Raw genomic sequence first — 16,941 nt, forward strand, 5'->3', positions numbered from 1 at the left:
CCCTCCTCGCCCTTCATATCCTAGTCCAAAGGCCCTACTTTTCCAAGAACCGCTTGGGATAAATCATAAGCTCCAAGTGTGCCCAAGAATGATGGCTTCCGCCTCAGACGCGGTCACACACGGCTTTCAGTTGTGACTCCTTGCCTAGCTCGTCTGGCCCAAGACAGGCTCCATGAGAACCACAGGTGTGGCTGAGCCTCCCTCCCAGGCGGGGCGGGGGAGACGCGGGGGAGATCCGTAACTGCACAAGAGTGGGACAGTCACGGAGGCTGTGTGCCCTCCACTCCGCTAAAAAGAGGCGGCCGTCTTCTGTCTCGCCTCGCCCAGCCTCTGGAGACCTTGCCCAAAGGAAGGGGCCTTGAACGGTGCCCCCGGAGGCCCCCCACCCCCGGCCAGAGTGCTAGAAGTCACGCGGCTTTCTCCAGGGAAGAGAAGGTGGAGGGGCTCCATCCGGGCCTCACGGAGGCCGTTGCTCCCAGGCGCAGCTGGGGCTCCTGATTAAAACCAGATCCAGGAATTGGGGGCTTTGGGTGAAACTGGACACCTACCAATGGAGGCAAAGGAAATGCACGATGGGAGGGAGGGAGGCTGGCTGGCGGCCCGGCGGTGCTGGGCTGGGCCCCCAGGACCCGCAATGTGGGGTGATGACAGCCTGAGAAACGGGAACCCCATGGAGACTCGGGGAACACACCCACTTCTCTGTCCCTTTCTCCCCCTTCCCTGCTCTGTGCTTCTTCAGATGGAAAACCGGGGTTCCATGCCACCACCAACTCTGATTCTTTCGGGGCCATGGTGTTTCATCTCTCCGAGCCTCGGTTTGATCATCTGTAGAATGGGTGTGAAAACAGTACCTTCCTGGCCGGCTTCCTGTGGGATTGAAAGTCATGCTGTGAACAGAGCGTAGCATGGGACCTGGAGCACAGTGAGCCTGTTAGCTCACGGGTGCGCGTCTCCCCTCCTTTTCCATGACAGCCTCCTTCATGCCGTCGAACCACAAGCGCAGGCCTGCTGATCCTCATAAAGAAACCATTTCATGTCCCTGGTGGCTGACAAGGCAGAAAGTACACCGGCTTGGGGCTGAGACCACCTGGGGCTGTGACCCCGGCTCTGCCATTTACCATCCCGGCGATTCGCTCAAGGGACTAAGGGCTCTGAACCTCAGCGTCCTCATGCACGACGGGGACCCTGGTAACGCCCGTCTGGCCCCGGGATTGCTATGCTTGCCACAGCGGTGTTCCTGCTTCCACTGTGCTTGGCCTTTGCCAGCCCCTTTTCTCCTGTTTGTCCTTCTCCTCCTGTTCCCAGAGTCATGAGGCAAATACACTCGGGGTGGGGCGTGGTGGGGTGATCGCCTTCGAGCCGCAAGAGAACTTTGTGACCGTTGGCTCTGGTGGTAGGTCTAAAATCACTTGGGGAACAAAAACATTCACCAAAATTCAGATTCACAGGTTCCAACCGAAACCTAGAGGATCTGACTCTCTCCCTGTTTAAATGAAAATGTGTTTTAAATTTTGAGAGTAATCCATGCCCATTCTAACGACTCCCAACAACACAGAAACAAGGAGTCAACACAGCCCGTCCTCAGAGACAACTGCCTTTGACACTTTGCTGCGTGCCATCTGGGGTTTTGTGTTTTCCTGGAAAGAGTAGACCGTGTATTTTTTATTTTTTCCCACGAAACAAGATCATCATCACTCATTTTTTGTTAAACGTCTCATGGCTTGAGCATCTTTCCACACCAGCACATTCTGACCTCATTCCGTTACATGGCTGGAGAGAATTCCATGCTCCTCGTGGTCAGTGGGACCCCCCGCCCCCATGTCCGCCCTTGCCGGCAAGGCTGGACGCCGTGTGCTCTCCGTGGTGAGGACCATGCAGCCAGTCCAGCCTCTGTCCTCTACTTTGCACGGAGGGACAGTGGGAGGCCCCAGGGTACAGACAAGGCAGGATCTCAGGGCAGGTCAAGGGTCTACAACTCTGTTCCCTAACTCTGTTCCTAGATGTGCTCTTCACGTTGAGTCATGCTACATGTCTATTTTTTTTAAAGATTTTATTTATTTATTTGAGAAGGAGAGAATGAGAGAGAGAGGGAAGGAGCATGAGAGGGGGAAGGTCCGAGGGAGAAGCAGACTCCCGCCAAGCGGGGAGCCCGATGCGGGGCTCAGTCCCGGGACTCCAGGATCATGACCTGAGCCGAACGCAGTTGCCCAACCAACTGAGCCACTAAGGTGCCCCAACACATCTATTTTTTTTTGTAAAGTTGGTCAGAAGGAAGATAATACATTTCTGAACCTATTCCTAACAGTAGAGAAGAGAGGAAAACCCAATGTTAACTATTCCACGTGTTTCTGAGAACTGGATTTTTTTCTCAAACTTTCTTGGAGTTTTTGCTTTTCACCATATTCTTTGCAAGAGTTCACGACTCCATAAATATTTCCTACACATTGTTTCTCAAGTGAACGCTGTTTTATGCTGGTATCCCGAAATCCCACCTCCCTGCAGTGCATCTGCTCTGAGGACCCGGTCAATCCCACCTTCGGGGCACCCACACCCCTCCCCTGCCGTCACCATAACTGATGAGTCTCCCTCTCTTGCGGAACCAGAGGGATATAAAATCGTGGCTGTTATCTATTTTTTTCATGAAGTGCATTTCTCCAAGTCCTGTAGGTGGCTTTCCCGGAAAGAGAAATCAGCCAGCTGTCAGAGGGGGGATAGGGCACATTTGCAGAACCCTTGTGAGAATTCGCTCGTTGCCCAGAAGTTGTGCTCACCATTCCTACTAAGCAGTGGACCACTAAGCCTGCCTCCCACGAGGACAGAGTTTGACTGGAAGTGATCCCTGCCCATCGAGTCACGGCCTCTTTGAGCAGCTGCCCTCAGAGCTTGGAGCTGAGCGGCCCCCAAAGCTGAGCGGCCCCCAAAGCTGAGCTGCCCCCAAAGCCTCCAAGTCTGTGCCTCCACCCTGTCCCCTGCCACCGAGGGGCTGGTCGGAAACTGCTCAGATTTCTGAGTAAAAGGGGAAAGAGCCAGCCGCCCACAGTGTTGGAAACATCTGAGTCTTGTTAACGTTGTCTTGGGCAGAGACGAAGGGAACAAAGGACAGAGTCGCTCTTTTGTGCGTGTGCGCTTTTTAAAGATTTTATTTGAGGGGCGCCTGGGTGGCTCAGTGGGTTAAAGCCTCTGCCTTCGGCTCAGGTCATGATCCCAGTGTCCTGGGATCGAGCCCCACATCGGGCTCTCTGCTCCTCGGAGATCCTGCTTCCTCCTCTCCCTGCCTACCTGTGATCTGTCTCTCTCTCTGTCAAATAAATAAGTAAAATAAAAAAAACAAAAACATTAAAGATTTTATTTGAGAGAGAGAGAGCACAAGTGGGCAGAAGCAGAGGGAGAAGCAGACTCCTCGCTGACCAGGGATCCCAATGTGGGACTTGATCCCAGGACCCCAGGATCATGACCTGAGTCACCCAGGTGCCCCCAGAGTAGCTCTTTTGTGTGTGACCTGCCTCTTGGGTCCTAAACTCTGGTTTCTGGGAATCAAATGACCTTCTCCTGGCCCCTAGATTCTGCCTCCTAGAAGCAGGGTTCCTTGGACAAGTGGCTGGTTCCAGGGCTGAAGCAGGAAGTGTACCAAGCGAACTTGGGGCATTTTGTCCCACAAAGGGCAACAAAGTTCTCAAAAACAACGAGGGTCCTATAAAAGGCTTCAGAGTGATTCCCAAGTGGCTCTCAGTGGCCAAAGATGGACCACCTCTAGCGCCCATAAGGACAGCAACTGCAATGAACGGAAATGCAAATACGTTTCAATCTACAAATTCAGAGTGACACTCTAAAAAGAAAAAGATTTAAAGAAAACTCCGGAATGCATTGGTTACCTTTGAAGAATGCCAGGGGAACCAACTTCTGACATTGAAAACTAGTAAATAGAAGAAAGAATCAAAGATTTATTCTGCTTTTCTTATTTAAATGCATCTCAGGATCACTGCACCATAGACAAGGGGGAGTAACAATTTCTGGAAGTATTCCAGCTCAGAGATGAAGAAATGAGAGCGTTAGAATATCCCCATGATTTAACTTCTAGTGAAACCATGGACCGACGCAGCGATCACCAGCGGCTGCCAGCATCATAGAAAGAGAGGAGCCAGACTTTACGCATCCTCTAGGGAACACGGCAGACCACCTCTGCTGTGTTCTTGCCAGAAAAATCAAACCTGCCTCCGACCGAGCTTCTAGACATAACTACCAGTTTACAAGAAACACAGCGAACAATAGTGTGGAAATGTGATCACCAAATCCATACTGGGAGAAGCCTTACAGGACAAACAACCAATCTCTCCAACAAACATACCTCAAAAATAAGATGAGGTAGAAGGGAACTTACAGATCTAAGGAGACGCGAAAGAAAAATGAGGCAACCGCAAAGTAAGGTCACTTTCGAATCTGATTTGAGCAGGCAGAGCAAGAAAGTCACGAGGCAATCAGGAGAATTTGAATATTGACAGGATACTTGATGGTATTAGGAATTACTTTTAATCTTTAAGGTATGATAACCATAGTCGCTTTTAAGGTAACTGTCCACTTTTAGAAACATATGCTGAAATATTTATAGGCAAAATCATGAAATGTCTAGGATTTGCTTCAAAGTAATCCAAGAGGGAGAGTGCATGAAACAAGTCAAAGGCGTCAAAGGCTGTTGAACCAGGAGGTGAGTGCACGCGGAATGATTACACTATTCTCCACTGTGGGGAACGCTTGAAATTTTCTGAGTTAAAAAAAAAAAAAGACAGGCACTGTAGAAAGGGACTCCCTAATCTCGACAAGTACCTAAAACAATGACCCCGAGGGACCCACACTGGGGTTGCTTAAAAGTGGAGGGGCTGGGGTACCTGGGTGGCTCAGTCATTGTCTGCCTTTGGCTCAGGTCATGGATCTGGGGTCCTGGGAGCGAGCCACACATCGGGCTCCCTGCTCGGCGGGAAGCCTGCTTCTCCCTCTCCCACTTCCCCTGCTTGTGTTCCCTCTCTCACTGTGTCCCTGTCAAATAAATAAATAAAATCTTAAAAAAAAAAAAGAAAAAGAAAAAAGAAAGCGAGGGGCCCTGATGGGTTGGGGTAAGCACAGCGGTCTGTCCGGTTTAAGAGTGCGCAGTCAAAAGTGGTCCAGACGCACCCTGGGCTGCAGGAAAGGAACTCTCTGGAGACTTCATGAAGACTGGTTTCCGCTCAATGACGTGCTACATTTCTTTCATCTTAGGGCACAGCGTTTCCTCGACCTCAGGGAGGGCAGAGTAGATGCAAGGATGTTCCCGCCAGGATTGAGGACGTTGCCGTACTAATGGGCAAGAGTTACAGTAAAGGTTTCAAGAAGGCGGGAAGATGCCTGCAGTGCACTCCCCGGGGTGGGCGGACTTCTCGGGAAGGCATGGGTGGGGTCAGCTGGCTTTGCAAGCTTGTTGCCCCACCTTGTCTCTGATGGCATCTTTGCTGGTAGTCCTACAAGCTGGCTGCCCTGGTGGCGAGAGGGGGTTGAAGCAACAAGGGGCCAAGAAAGATGTTACAATATGGATGGGTCTTGCATTAAATATTTCAACATTACTTTCTCCTTGGAGCAAGACGGCACATTGTCTAGTTTACGTTGTGCTGGTTGTGGTCCTGAGGACAAACTTCGCAGAAATCTGCATGTTAGACGCACCCCTGTCCTTCCTGTTACCTCCGTGTATTAGCAGCGACTGCTTTTACTTACAGGTATGGAAGCCACCGCATAACTGGCTTCAACAAAGAAGGGCTTTTTTCTCTAACTACACGGCAATACCCCCAGCGATAGGTAGGGGCTGTATTATCTCAGGGACTTGGGACTGGCACCTCCGAGAGTCCCTTGGCCTTTTCCTCACAGGCATAAGGTGGCTGCAGCAGCTCCGGCCATTACCATCTCACTCCACACTCCGAGGCAGGAAGCTGAAGTTTGCTGCTCCGCTCTCCTCTCCCATCAGGAAGAAAACGTGTTTCCCAGAAGCCCCACAGCCGACTTTCCCTAAGTCTCTGGCCAGACGCGGTGGCATGATCAGCCCTAGTGACAGCCCAGCATTGACTTTGGGGGCCCCTACTGTGGGAGGCGGGCAAGGAGAGGGAGCCCAGCCCAGCCCAGCCGCCTGCCTCGAGATGGACTAGCGCAGGCGAGCTCCGTGCCCAGGGGCTGGTGGGGTCGGTGTGCGCTCCCACGGCCACCGGGCCTGGAAGACAGCGGCGGGGAGGCTGGGCCCGGCTTTCCAGGGGGCAGGCGGGCAGGGCAGCACGTGTTACAGAGCGCCCCACTCGCCGTGCGCCCCGGGGCCACGCCTGTCCTCAGGGACCACACAGGCGAGGTGGCCAGTGCCGAGCGACGACGCAGGCCCACCGCAGAGGCCGCGCGGGCACCGGGCAGGGGCGCTGGATGGCGGGCCTGGGGCGCGGGTCCAGGCCAGGGGAGGGGCGGGTCCGGGGCGGGGGCCAGGGCGAGGTGGGGCGGGGGAGGGGAGGGGCAGGGAGGGGGCGGGAGCGGGGAGGGGGAGGGGCGGGTGGCCCGGGGAGGGCCGAACCCTTGGAGGCTCAGACCCGGGAGCAGATTCGGGGTCCGCGGCCGCTGGACCCCCGCGCCCTGGACCGTCACCCGAGCCATGCGGGTTTCACCGTCCTCCCTCAGCGGGGAAGCCGCCCAAGACCCTGCCACCGGGCCCCCCGGCCGTCCCCTGCCCGGCTCCGCCGGCAGGTCGCACCCCGCCCCGCGGTCACGTGGCCCGCTGGCCAAGCGCCGCGCCCCGCCCCCAGCGGTTGATGGGGTCCGGGTGGTCGTGTGACCCGGACCGCCCCGGGACACCGGAACGGTGGCCGCACCTGCCCGGCGTCCTCGCTGCTCGCCCCGTGCTGCCCCGCCGCTGAGGCCGGGGGCGTTTGAGCTTCTAGCCCCTGAGGATGTGCCGGGCCGCGGCCCTCTGTGCTCCGTGGAGCCTGCGGGCCGAGTGGGGGAGGCCTGAGTGCCGGGCGAGCGCGCCCTCCTGAGCCCGTGCTCTGGCTCAGGGCGGGCAGCCGGGCCCCCTGCGTGTGCACCAGTTACGTGTGCTGCCCGTTGTGGCCACTGACCCCAGACCCGGATCCGCGGAGCCCTCGTGTCCCTGCGTTCAAGCGAACGAGAAACTCGGTGCTTGCTGTTCTGGAAAATGAGGAGGAACGGGATCGGCGATGCTCTAGGTGAACCGCTGCTGCCACTGTTCGCACATCCTGTCATCCAGAGGCAGCGGCGCTGGCCTGTGCCCCAGGAGGGCGTGAGAGCGGTCAGCTCCAGAAAAGGCTGATCAGGAGGGGCAGCCAGGTGCCTCAGTCCCTAAGCCTCCGCCCTCTGATTTACGCCCAGGCCCTGATGTCAGGGTAGGGAGATGGTGGCCCCGCTCTGGCTCTGCGCTCAGCCCGAGTCCAGCCCGAGTCCGCTGGAGACTCTCCCCGTCCCACCCTGCCCCCAAAAGGCAACGCATGTGCCCCCGTGTGACATGTGCTAACGAACATGATGGAGATGGCTGAATTCCCGGAGCCAGGAAAGGGGACAGTCCTCTCTCATCCTCCCTCCAACCAGGAGCCTGCACGCGCCGTGTGGGGATCTGGAGAAGACCGGGCAGCAGCAGGAGCCCGGAAGCCTGTCCGCCAAGATGTCTGGGACCCTGCCCAGTCCACCCACGGTGAGGCACCTCCAGCACCCGTGCATGGCGTCTGCCCTCGTCCCCGTGCCATGACCCGCCTTTCACACCTTCTCCTGGCCTCAGCTATGCCTGCGCACCGCCACTCAGCTAACTCTCGCCCGGTTTTATGGAGAGCCCCTGCCACTCGGAGAGCAGGGAGAGGGGCCCAGGAAGCCAGGAAGCAGTGGGGGCAGGAGCCGTGGCAGGGTCCCCTTCAAAGAGGGGAGAAGCACCGGCGGTTAACCCTGTGGGAATGTTGTTTCAGATATGCCGGACTTTCCCAGTTTTTCTCCTAAGGAAACAGAAATCCAGACTTTCATGTGCAATCTCCTGATTTCAAAACATGAGAGTTGGCCACGGTGGCGTATTGTGGGCTTACATGTTCAGACCCATTCTGCACCTGCTGTGTCGGGGACGGTGACTCACTGTCCCCTCCACTGCACTTGGGCTTGGCCAGTGAGCAGCACAGGTCGATCCGAGATGGAAAGCTGGGAGGTCGGGGTACCGAACCCCATGGTCCCAAACCCAGTCCACCTCCACGCCCACCCCACCCCCACACACACCCTGGGGCCATGGTGTGGACAGTGGCTACCTTCCTCCACGTGCTGCCCAGCTTGGGCATGGGGGCCTCCCTCCCAGGCCATAGCACTTCTCGTCTGGTGACCTCTCTGCCCCTTCTGTGTGCAGGCGTGGGGAGCAACAGCTCTTCTGTTGCTAGTCTGATGGCCATCCGAGCCTTCACTGATTCGCTCCATCCTGTCCCTAGAACTGCCCATGTAAGTAGCCCCTTTACTCTGGGCTCCCCTCAGTGAAACCTCTGGACGTCCCTCCTTTTCCCGCTAGGAGCCACCACCGCGCAGACTGGTTCCGTTAGAAAGCAGCCTGGTGAGGGTCACACACACCCAGATCTGCGGTCCTTCTCCAGCTGGAGGGAGCCCGGCTTGCTCCCCTGCTGTATGCTCCCGGCATGGCCCAAGGCAGCAGCTGGAGCCCCTTCCCAGTCCAGGGAGGTGCTGAGGACAGCCCGGGCGCCAGAACCCCAGGCTGCAGCCGAAGACGTGGCGCGAAGACGGGAACAGCCTCGCAGTGCGGCCGACCGGTTTAATGGCGGGCGAAAGCATGCGGATGCCACACTTCGGAGCGGCAGGGACTCGGGGGCACAGAGGCCTTGGGGGGACACTACAAGACCGTCACAGGGGAAACGGGGTCACCTAAAGTTGGTACGGGGCAAGGGGGGGGTGCACTGGCCGCGCAGACCTAGCCGTTTCTCCGGGGAACATGAATCCCACCCCCGAAGTTGGGGCTCGCCGGCTGCGTCATTCCCGAACGTAAATTCTGGTGCAGACCACGTCATCGGCGCCGAACGTCTGCGGAGAAGGAAAGACAATCAGAGCAGACGCCTGTGCAAACATGTTTAGAGCACGTTGCTCATAGGGCCACTTATTGCCCTGCCAAAGACCCTTTGTTAACCGACGTTCAAGTCCCTGGGCCACGTGCTCGCGCCAACTGCTGAGGTCTTTTTTTTTTTTCTTTTTCTTCTCTTCTCCCTTAAGCTCCGCACAGGCAGAGAGGCAACTGGGGTGTAGAATTAATATGCAATTTTCCTTTGTTTCTGGAGCCCGTGAATGCCAACGTCAGAAATGCGTGGTCTGAAAAATGAAACTGCAAGGGGGAGATGTCCCACTGGACGTTTCTGAGGTGGCTCTGTCTCTTCAAATGACTTCAGCAGAGCAAAGGGCCTGGGCAGCTGGGGCTCCGGGGTCATGCGCTGACCAGACAGAGGGGACGGTGTGGGAGAGAGCGGCTGCTCACCCTTAAGTCACCGGCAGGCTGGACGGCGGGTCTGAGCAGCACAGGCCCGGCCTCCAGACCCCACTTGGCGGCCCCAAGCAGGAGGCAGGTGGTTTCACACAGGGCTGGAATGCAGCAGGATGATCCCAAAGGTTGGCTCCAGCTAAAGTTCTATGGCTCTTTGTCTGTCTGTCTGTTGTATGATCTTAGCTCTCCCCCAAAATAGCAATCATTCATGATCATTCATGATTGCTATTTTGGGGGAGAGCTTAAGATCATTTACTTAGAGGTGCTCCCACGTCAGGGTCAGAAGAAAAACCTCCATCGGGAATGGTTTGGGCCCACCATATAGCAGACAGACAGACAGACAAAGACACTTGCCAGGCTGTCACATGAACCTTTGACTTTTTTATCAGAGCCATGGTCTCTGGCTGTGGCTGCCACTCTCCCAGGCAGCCAGGACAGGGAAAGCAATAGGTATCATGCACGAAACCAACGTTCAGACACCCTCCAGGCTGCAGACCCGATGTGCGCGTGTCTGCCGGCGCTCACTTTCCTACAGGAGTGCCCCTCGCTCTTGCGGCCCTGTGGGAGGCTGAGAGCCCGGCTAGACCTGGACCTTCACCTTTTCGCCCCCACCTGTCGCCTGGCCAAGAGCCTCTCAGGCGGCACACGGCAAGACCTGATCCCTCGTGTGTCTCAGGGAAACACTAGCCCTGAGTGACACCAAGAAGGAAGCACCCATCAACAGCTTCTCTTCCAAGTGGGGGCTCGTGGTCACACGGGCATGGTTGTAGCTGCTGCGGACACTTCTGTCTGCAGGGGACGCTGTGCCCAGAGAAGGAGGGCAGGGGGGCAGGGGTTCCCACAGAGATCCCCCTCTAGGAGTGCCGACCTCTAGCTCTCTGGACACGGAGGATGTGTGGTTGGGGTCCCTGCCATGCACTGTGACCACCCTCGCATCTGACGCCTCCCCCAAGCCCCCAGGCTGACCAGTAACTTCCTGACACGGGGGAAATCACATTTGCAACCACATCTGAAATGTCCTTCCCTGCAGGCACCCGTGCCAAAACATTCTTAAAAGCAACTCTGGAGTGTTCCAGAGTGGTTTGAGGGAAGATACTCTGTTTTCACAGAAGGGGACTTGCAGCCCCCGGGGGACAATTTACTGTGGGCACTGGGAGAGCTTATTGCAACTCAACTAGGATAATCTGCCTCTTGTTATGAGGAGACGCGTCTCCCTGTGTTTGGGATTTATTAATGATAATGACCCTTGAAACAAAAGCCCATATATCAGGTCTCAAATGCCAGAATTAACACTCCCTTTGAGGCTTGTCTGGTCGGCGGAGCTGGGTGGGGGGAGGACGTCGGATGTCTGGGGGTCCTTGCCGCAGAACATGCTCTGGCCATCCGGGGATTACAAGGTTAATAAAATCACACTTTCTCACGGAGCAAGCCAAGCCTGCTCAACTCTCAGCCACGCTCCAGAACTGAGAGCTTTGCTGACTCTGATACCAGTGAACCTTTTGTTCTTCCTTCTCCTAAATTCCACGTCTCAGCCTCAAAGTGCCCCTCCACCCCATCAGGCACTCCTTTCCTGGAACTGGCATTCACCGGGCTGCAGAGGAAGCCAGTCCCTTCTCTGTGAGAGCAGACAGGACTCGGAATCGGGCCGGGAAGGACAAGAGGGGAGAGAGGGATGAAGCAGCCTCAGCTGGCGTAAGAGAGACCACCGGGATCAGGGTCTGCCCACGGGATCAACGTGCAATTTTAGGGTGAGAGCACCGCGCCCGGGGATCCAACTCCAGCGGCCGCCCTCATCCTACAGCCTGGAAAGGGAAGGGCCATGCCCAGACCCTACAGTGTGGCTGGCCCACGTCCCACCCTGCGGGCTCCTTCCCCGGCGCTGGAGGAGGACGTGAGCTACGATGGGGCAGGCAGGTGGTCTTAGAGAGGAGACGGTAACAATATGCCTCGTGGAGAACAAAGGATATTATTTCCAGGTTACCCACACAGCTTTTCCCCTTGCTCGTGTGTGTGTGTGTGTGTGCACACGTGTGCCTGTGTGAGTCTGGTGGGCGGGGGGCGGGGGGAGGCGGGGTTGTGGCAGGGAAAGCCTGGTCTACTCCGAAACACAAAGGAAGAGTGACTGAGCCTTCCCTGTCCTCCCCACCTTCCTCGGCCCGCAATACCTGAGCTAAAGGACAAGGCCGGCTGTGATTAAACTGTGGGGGTCTCTCAACTGGCCTCAGCAGGTCCAGTCTGTGTGGCCAGGATGGTTGAAAATGCTTTCCTCTGGGGACCTTGCAGGGAGAGTCCGCCCTTCCCTGTCCCCGGGGCCCCAGCCCCACACGTGGGCACACAGGCCCTCTTGGCCGCCGCAGGCCTCGCCTGGCTCCTGAAGGCCACCGCAGCTGGCAAGGCTGGGGTGCAAACGTTGGCTCTCAGCGGCTCCTGGGCTGACAGGCTAAACCTCCGGAAATCTTGCCCTGGCGGCAAAATGGGGAAAGGGAAGGGGGAGAAAATCCCTCTGCAGAGTGAGCACCCCTGGGCCTCGCAGAGCCGGCGCACTCTGGCGCAGTGGGAAGGGAGGCGGCTCAGAGAGAGCCGCGGGGTCGCCACGGGGATGCATTGTGGGGCCGCTGCCGCCCGGCTCAGCCCTGCTCTGCCCCGACCGTTGACCAACGCCTGCCTGCCACCGCAGCTCTTGCCGTCAGCTCTCCACTCCCATTCCACTGCAGGGCCCACGGGGTCCCGCCCTCCACCCAAGGGAGGGCAGCATCATCCGGGGACCATGGGCCCAGACCTCACCAGAATGAGCTCGTCGTTGGCCAGCTCGCGGGTCCAGTAGGTTTTGGGGCCGTCCCCCTCGAGCAGAGTCTGTGTACAGTGGATCTTGTTCTCATTCTCCCAAGTGGCCAAACTCTGCAGGCAGGAAAACCGTTAGGGACATTAATTACAGCCTTGGCGGCAGGAGCAGAGACAACAGCGCGCCCAGGACCCTCACGGCGGCTGAGAGAAGCAACACATGGTCCCTGTCAGCAGGGCACAGAAGCTCTGCGAAGCCCTGTGGAGTCCAGATTCAGAGGGCCGGCCGTGGGTTTATGGGGAATAAATAGACCTCGTGTCCCCCCCCCCAACGCGCACGCGCGTACACACGCGCGCGCGCACACACACACACACACACACACGCGCGCGTGTGCTCTCTCTCTCTCCAAACCAGCGGAGCTCTGGGCATACTTCACATTTCCGGGAATAAAATTCAGAGCACGCGGTGATTCATTTATGCCGAAATGAACTATCCCTTCAAGCAACTGGGACATTAAGAACCTTCCCATCATAACGAGACGACACAGAGCTGCTAAGATGCCGTCTTTATAACCACACCGGCCAGCGACAGGAGCCCCCTCCTCCACCCGGATCTGGGGATAACCCCTTCCTTGCTGTGTGCACAGACTACTCTGATGAACCTGAATCGGCTGGCTCTGGGGACAAAAACACTGCCCCCTCCCCGGTTCCAGGCCGTGGGAGGTGGCCCAGAGCACAGAGCACAGTGCTCGGCGTCGGACTGGGGCAGGTACCCAGCCCGCAGCCTCGCTTACGCTTGCCAGGCTGTCGCATGAACCTTTGATTTTTTTTTTTTTAATCAGAGCCACAGTCTCTGGTAGTGGCCGCCGCTGGATGTCCCCACCTGAGCTCTGCCGATGGCCAGGCCTGCTCCCCGAGACTCCCAGTCACTCCTACTACACCGATCCACTCTTGTTTTCACAAGCAGTGCAGTGACCACGGGCTCGGACCCTGCCAGCTCCAAGCCAGGACATCATTTTCTGGCCGTGTCAGTTCTGTGGGCCAAACACTGCCATGGGGTTGACCCTGGGGCCGAGTCTCTGTGCCCAGGGCACTCAACAGAGCAGACACCCCTCAGGAAAGGGGAGACTCAATTTCTCACTTTCTGGAACGTTATGAGTATTTCTTTGTTTTGAACGCTAGGGAAAGGGAGGAGACATTTTGTCCCCTTTGAAGTAAGTGGGCAGCAGCCACAATTTTTCCTTCTTCATGCAAAACACATTACCCGCCCTTCCTTCTACTCAGCAGAATGCGATTTTTGCCCACGGAAAACGGGCTTGTACAGCGGCTGGCTTCAGTGCACTGGTTCATGCCAGGGACCAATTTCGGTACAAAGACGAAACTCCTGTCCTTGAGGACCAAGAGAGCCCTTCGTCCATTTCCCCAGCGGAATCGGCCTCGCTTTGGGAAGACTCCGCCTTTCCTTCAAGACACCAGGCTGAGGGAGAGGTGCGGGCCCACAGGACTGCTGAAACTGGATCCGGGCATCCCCTGGGGCCCCGGGGCGGTGGGGGAGGGGCGGCGGGGGAAGCGAGCGCTGCCGCTCCACCTGCCACAGGAGACGTGGCGGCAGCCGAGCCCCGCAGCCGCCTCCCGCACCCGCACCCACGCGGGACGCCACCGCCCGGGGTCCCCCGCCGCTCCAGGCGCAGCTGTGAGCGCGGAGGCGGCGGCGTGGGTGCGGTGGGGGCGAACAGGGGGGACCTTCTCCCGAGCCCGGGGCACCCCGCTCGCGCGAACTGTCTCTGCAAACCGCCCGTGCACGGCCTTCCAGGGAAAGCGCGCCACCGGCTGCCAAGGCCGGCAGGGGCGCGTCGGGCCGCCGCGGTCCGGGGCTCCGAGAGGGGATCCCGGACGCCGCCCGCCTCTGGGGCCTCACCCTGCACTTGCGTCCATCCACGGTCTCCTCCTCGAAGCCCTCTCCGACCTTGAAGTTGATCTCGGTGGTGCGCACGGTGGTGGACGTCTTGATGTAGAACTGATCCCCGTCCTGGCGGATTTCCACGTGCGGCTTGGACGCAGCCGCCACCGCCACTTTGCGCAGCATGGCGTTCACACCTGCGCGCGGAAGGAGGGCTGCGCCACCGGCTCGGTCGCGGCGCCCGCCCGGCTCTGCCCACACCCGCTGCTGATGGAGACCTCAAAACAGACCCGCTGCCCCGAACCCTCGCCCGGAGTTTCCGGAGGAGAAACTGAGCCCCAGTAAGCGGCTTTCCCCGCGCAGCCCGACGGATTCGCGGCGGGGCCTGGCCTCACACCGACTCTCCAGATTTAAAGTCCCCGATTCTCCTCGCACTGCAGCGAGATCTCCCCTCCCGCGGTCCAGCACGAGTCGAGGCCGAACCGTCGGGGAAGGCGCCAAGCCTCCAGCAAACGTCCGCGGGGCGCGCGGCTCCCGGGCTCCACTCGCCGCTCCTGCCGGGGTGGCCTTGGGTCGCTCCCCTCGCCCTCGCCCCGGGGTCCCGGAGCCCACCCCGCCGGCCCGGCGAGCACCTAGGGGCCGCTCCCCCTCTCAGCCGCCCACCGACCGCGCCAGCTCACCCAGCGCCTTGAGGAGCTCGTCGAAATTCTCGCTGCTCCGCATCTTCCAGGTGCCGGCGAAGTTGGGCATGGCGAGGCGGCGGGCTGCGGCGGGCTGCGGGCGGGCGGACGGGCGCTGACAGCGGCGGCGCGGCGGGCTCGCTCGGGGCTGCAGGGCGGAGACTGAGCGCGGCGCCCAGCCCGCGCGCCCGGAGTCCCTGGGAGGGCGCCCCCCGCCCCGCCCCGCGCCCCGCCCCCGCCCCGCCCCGCCCCCCGCGGCCCTGCCCCCGAGCCCCGCTCCCCGCCCGCGTGCCCCCCGCCGCGGTCCGCACCCGGGCCTCGGTGCCGCGCGCAGTGTCCGCTCTACCACAACCCGGCGTGGGCACTGGAGGAGGGTCCGGCGATCGGGCCCTGGTCCGGAGGGGACAATCGGTGACAGCCGGGCGGTGGGGCCGTGGGGAAGCACTGCGCCGTTCTCTCGACTTTGGGGCGTGTTCGGGAAGAACTGTAACAGAAAGTTAAAATACGGTGGGTGGTGGGGCGGTCAACGTTGGGAGCCGCCCTGTCCCGACTCTGGTGGTGCGTTCTGGGCGCGCGCAGCCGGTGTACCCCCAGCCCAGTGCGGGACCCTATTCCGCACCCACCCCACCCCAACACACGCTGGCTCAGGGCCAATGCGAGCGAGCAGCGGGAAAGCTCCAGCCCCCACCCCCACCCCCACCTGGGCCCTGCCGCAAACCCAGGGGCGTGCTGGATGGGGGCCTTTGGCGTGCACCGGGCTGAAGGCCGCTCAGGCCTTAGCCCCTTGGAACTGCGGTGAGGACGGCTGGAACCTGGGGTAGGAGCAGCAGGTTCTAAGGAGAAGCCTGGCTCGGCAGTCTGCAAGGCTCTCCTTCCTTCTCCCACTGCTCCTAAGTATGCACGGTGCTTAAAGCCCCCTTCTCCAGTGGGAGGGCACACACACTTCACCGAGGCCCTGTGAGCTTCCATGACTGACCCCAAGTTTTCCTTCCAGACCCTGTCACTGTGCCATCCTCCCCTGCCTTAGCCGAAGTGCACAGCTCAGATTCTAGAATCAGCCACGCATCTTCCCTGCCCCGGCCCCCTGCAGCCTCTGCCCATGCTGTGCCCGCTTCCTGGGATGCCCCTTTCCTCTTGGGGTTCCTGAGCTCTTGCCGGTTCATCACAGTCCATCCTTACACTGTCTTTTGTGATACTCGGTTTCCTAATCAAATGTGATTCTTTTCCTCTGAACCCGCTGGGTCTGTGTTTGGTTTTGCTCCGGCTCAAGTGTTCATCCTGCTATAAAGTGAGCTCCTACAGGGCAAAGACTGGGTATTCGTCAGCGTGTCCTCTCCTGCTCACACAGCCAGGGGGCTCCGTAAATAAGCCCTGATTTGAGACAGCAAGAGCCAGCGTTCTGCGGCTGGAGGACATGTGGGGGGAGACACCCACGGGCGGGGGGGGGGGGGGGGGCCGGCTGCCGTAGGCCATGCTGCTCCGGACTCAGCATCTGCAGGGGGCTGGGGCTGGGCTCCTGCCCTGGGGCCCTGAGGATCTGTCTTAGAAAGCAGCTGAGGATAAGAGAGTGGGGGGAGACTGTCTCCAGCTGGAAGGAGATGTGGGCAGGGCCAGCCTTATCGGTATGAGCCTCGAGCAGTCCCACAGGCCCGTGTGCGCAGAGGGGCCTGGGGGTTGTTTCCGTGCTCTGCTCTTCCCTCTTGAAATCCTTAGTCATTTTCCAACAATATGTCCTGCATTTTCAGTTTGCAGCAGGACCCACAATTTACGTAGTTGACCCTGACTGAGGGAGGCAGAGGGGAGGCCTGCTACAGAATCGAACTCACTTCCTTGAGGGTCTGGCGTCTCTCCAGCGAAGGGGCAAAACAGGGGCGCCACCTGGCTAATGCGAGCCTCCCCTCACCCCAGCCAACGCTGCTCCCCGGGGCTGCGGAGGGGCTGGCAGTCAGGGGTGGGGGAGTCAGGACCACGGGGACAGCCCGTGAGGATAATCACAGGGCTGTGGATAAGGCCTCGTCCACGTGACTCACAGCTCTTGCAGCAGGGACGGTCGGTGGGCA

At 59.0% G+C, this 16,941-nt stretch overlaps 1 protein-coding gene across 1 annotated transcript; it reads right to left on the bottom strand.

Moving 5' to 3' along the window:
* Nucleotides 1-8,804: 8,804 nt before the first annotated feature.
* Nucleotides 8,805-15,026, bottom strand: CRABP1 (cellular retinoic acid binding protein 1). Its single transcript, XM_046009611.1, has 4 exons — nucleotides 14,882-15,026; nucleotides 14,220-14,398; nucleotides 12,305-12,418; nucleotides 8,805-9,069 (listed from the first exon to the last, which is right to left on the bottom strand). The coding sequence occupies exons 1-4, from the start codon at nucleotides 14,949-14,951 to the stop codon at nucleotides 9,019-9,021; spliced, it is 414 nt and encodes a 137-aa protein (XP_045865567.1). The 5' UTR covers nucleotides 14,952-15,026; the 3' UTR covers nucleotides 8,805-9,018.
* Nucleotides 15,027-16,941: the final 1,915 nt, after the last annotated feature.

Source organism: Meles meles, chromosome 6 (assembly GCF_922984935.1).
Source record: "Meles meles chromosome 6, mMelMel3.1 paternal haplotype, whole genome shotgun sequence".
Lineage (NCBI taxonomy): Eukaryota > Metazoa > Chordata > Mammalia > Carnivora > Mustelidae > Meles > Meles meles.

Excerpts from the sequence above, each read along its gene's own strand:
- CRABP1 (XM_046009611.1), bottom strand. The coding sequence starts at position 14,951 with ATGCCCAACTTCGCCGGCACCTGGAAGATGCGGAGCAGCGAGAATTTC. Across the intron at positions 12,419-14,219 it reads TGGATGGACGCAAGTGCAGG|AGTTTGGCCACTTGGGAGAA; the intron begins GTGAGGCCCCAG and ends TCCTGCCTGCAG. Across the intron at positions 9,070-12,304 it reads CCAACGACGAGCTCATTCTG|ACGTTCGGCGCCGATGACGT; the intron begins GTGAGGTCTGGG and ends CCTTCTCCGCAG.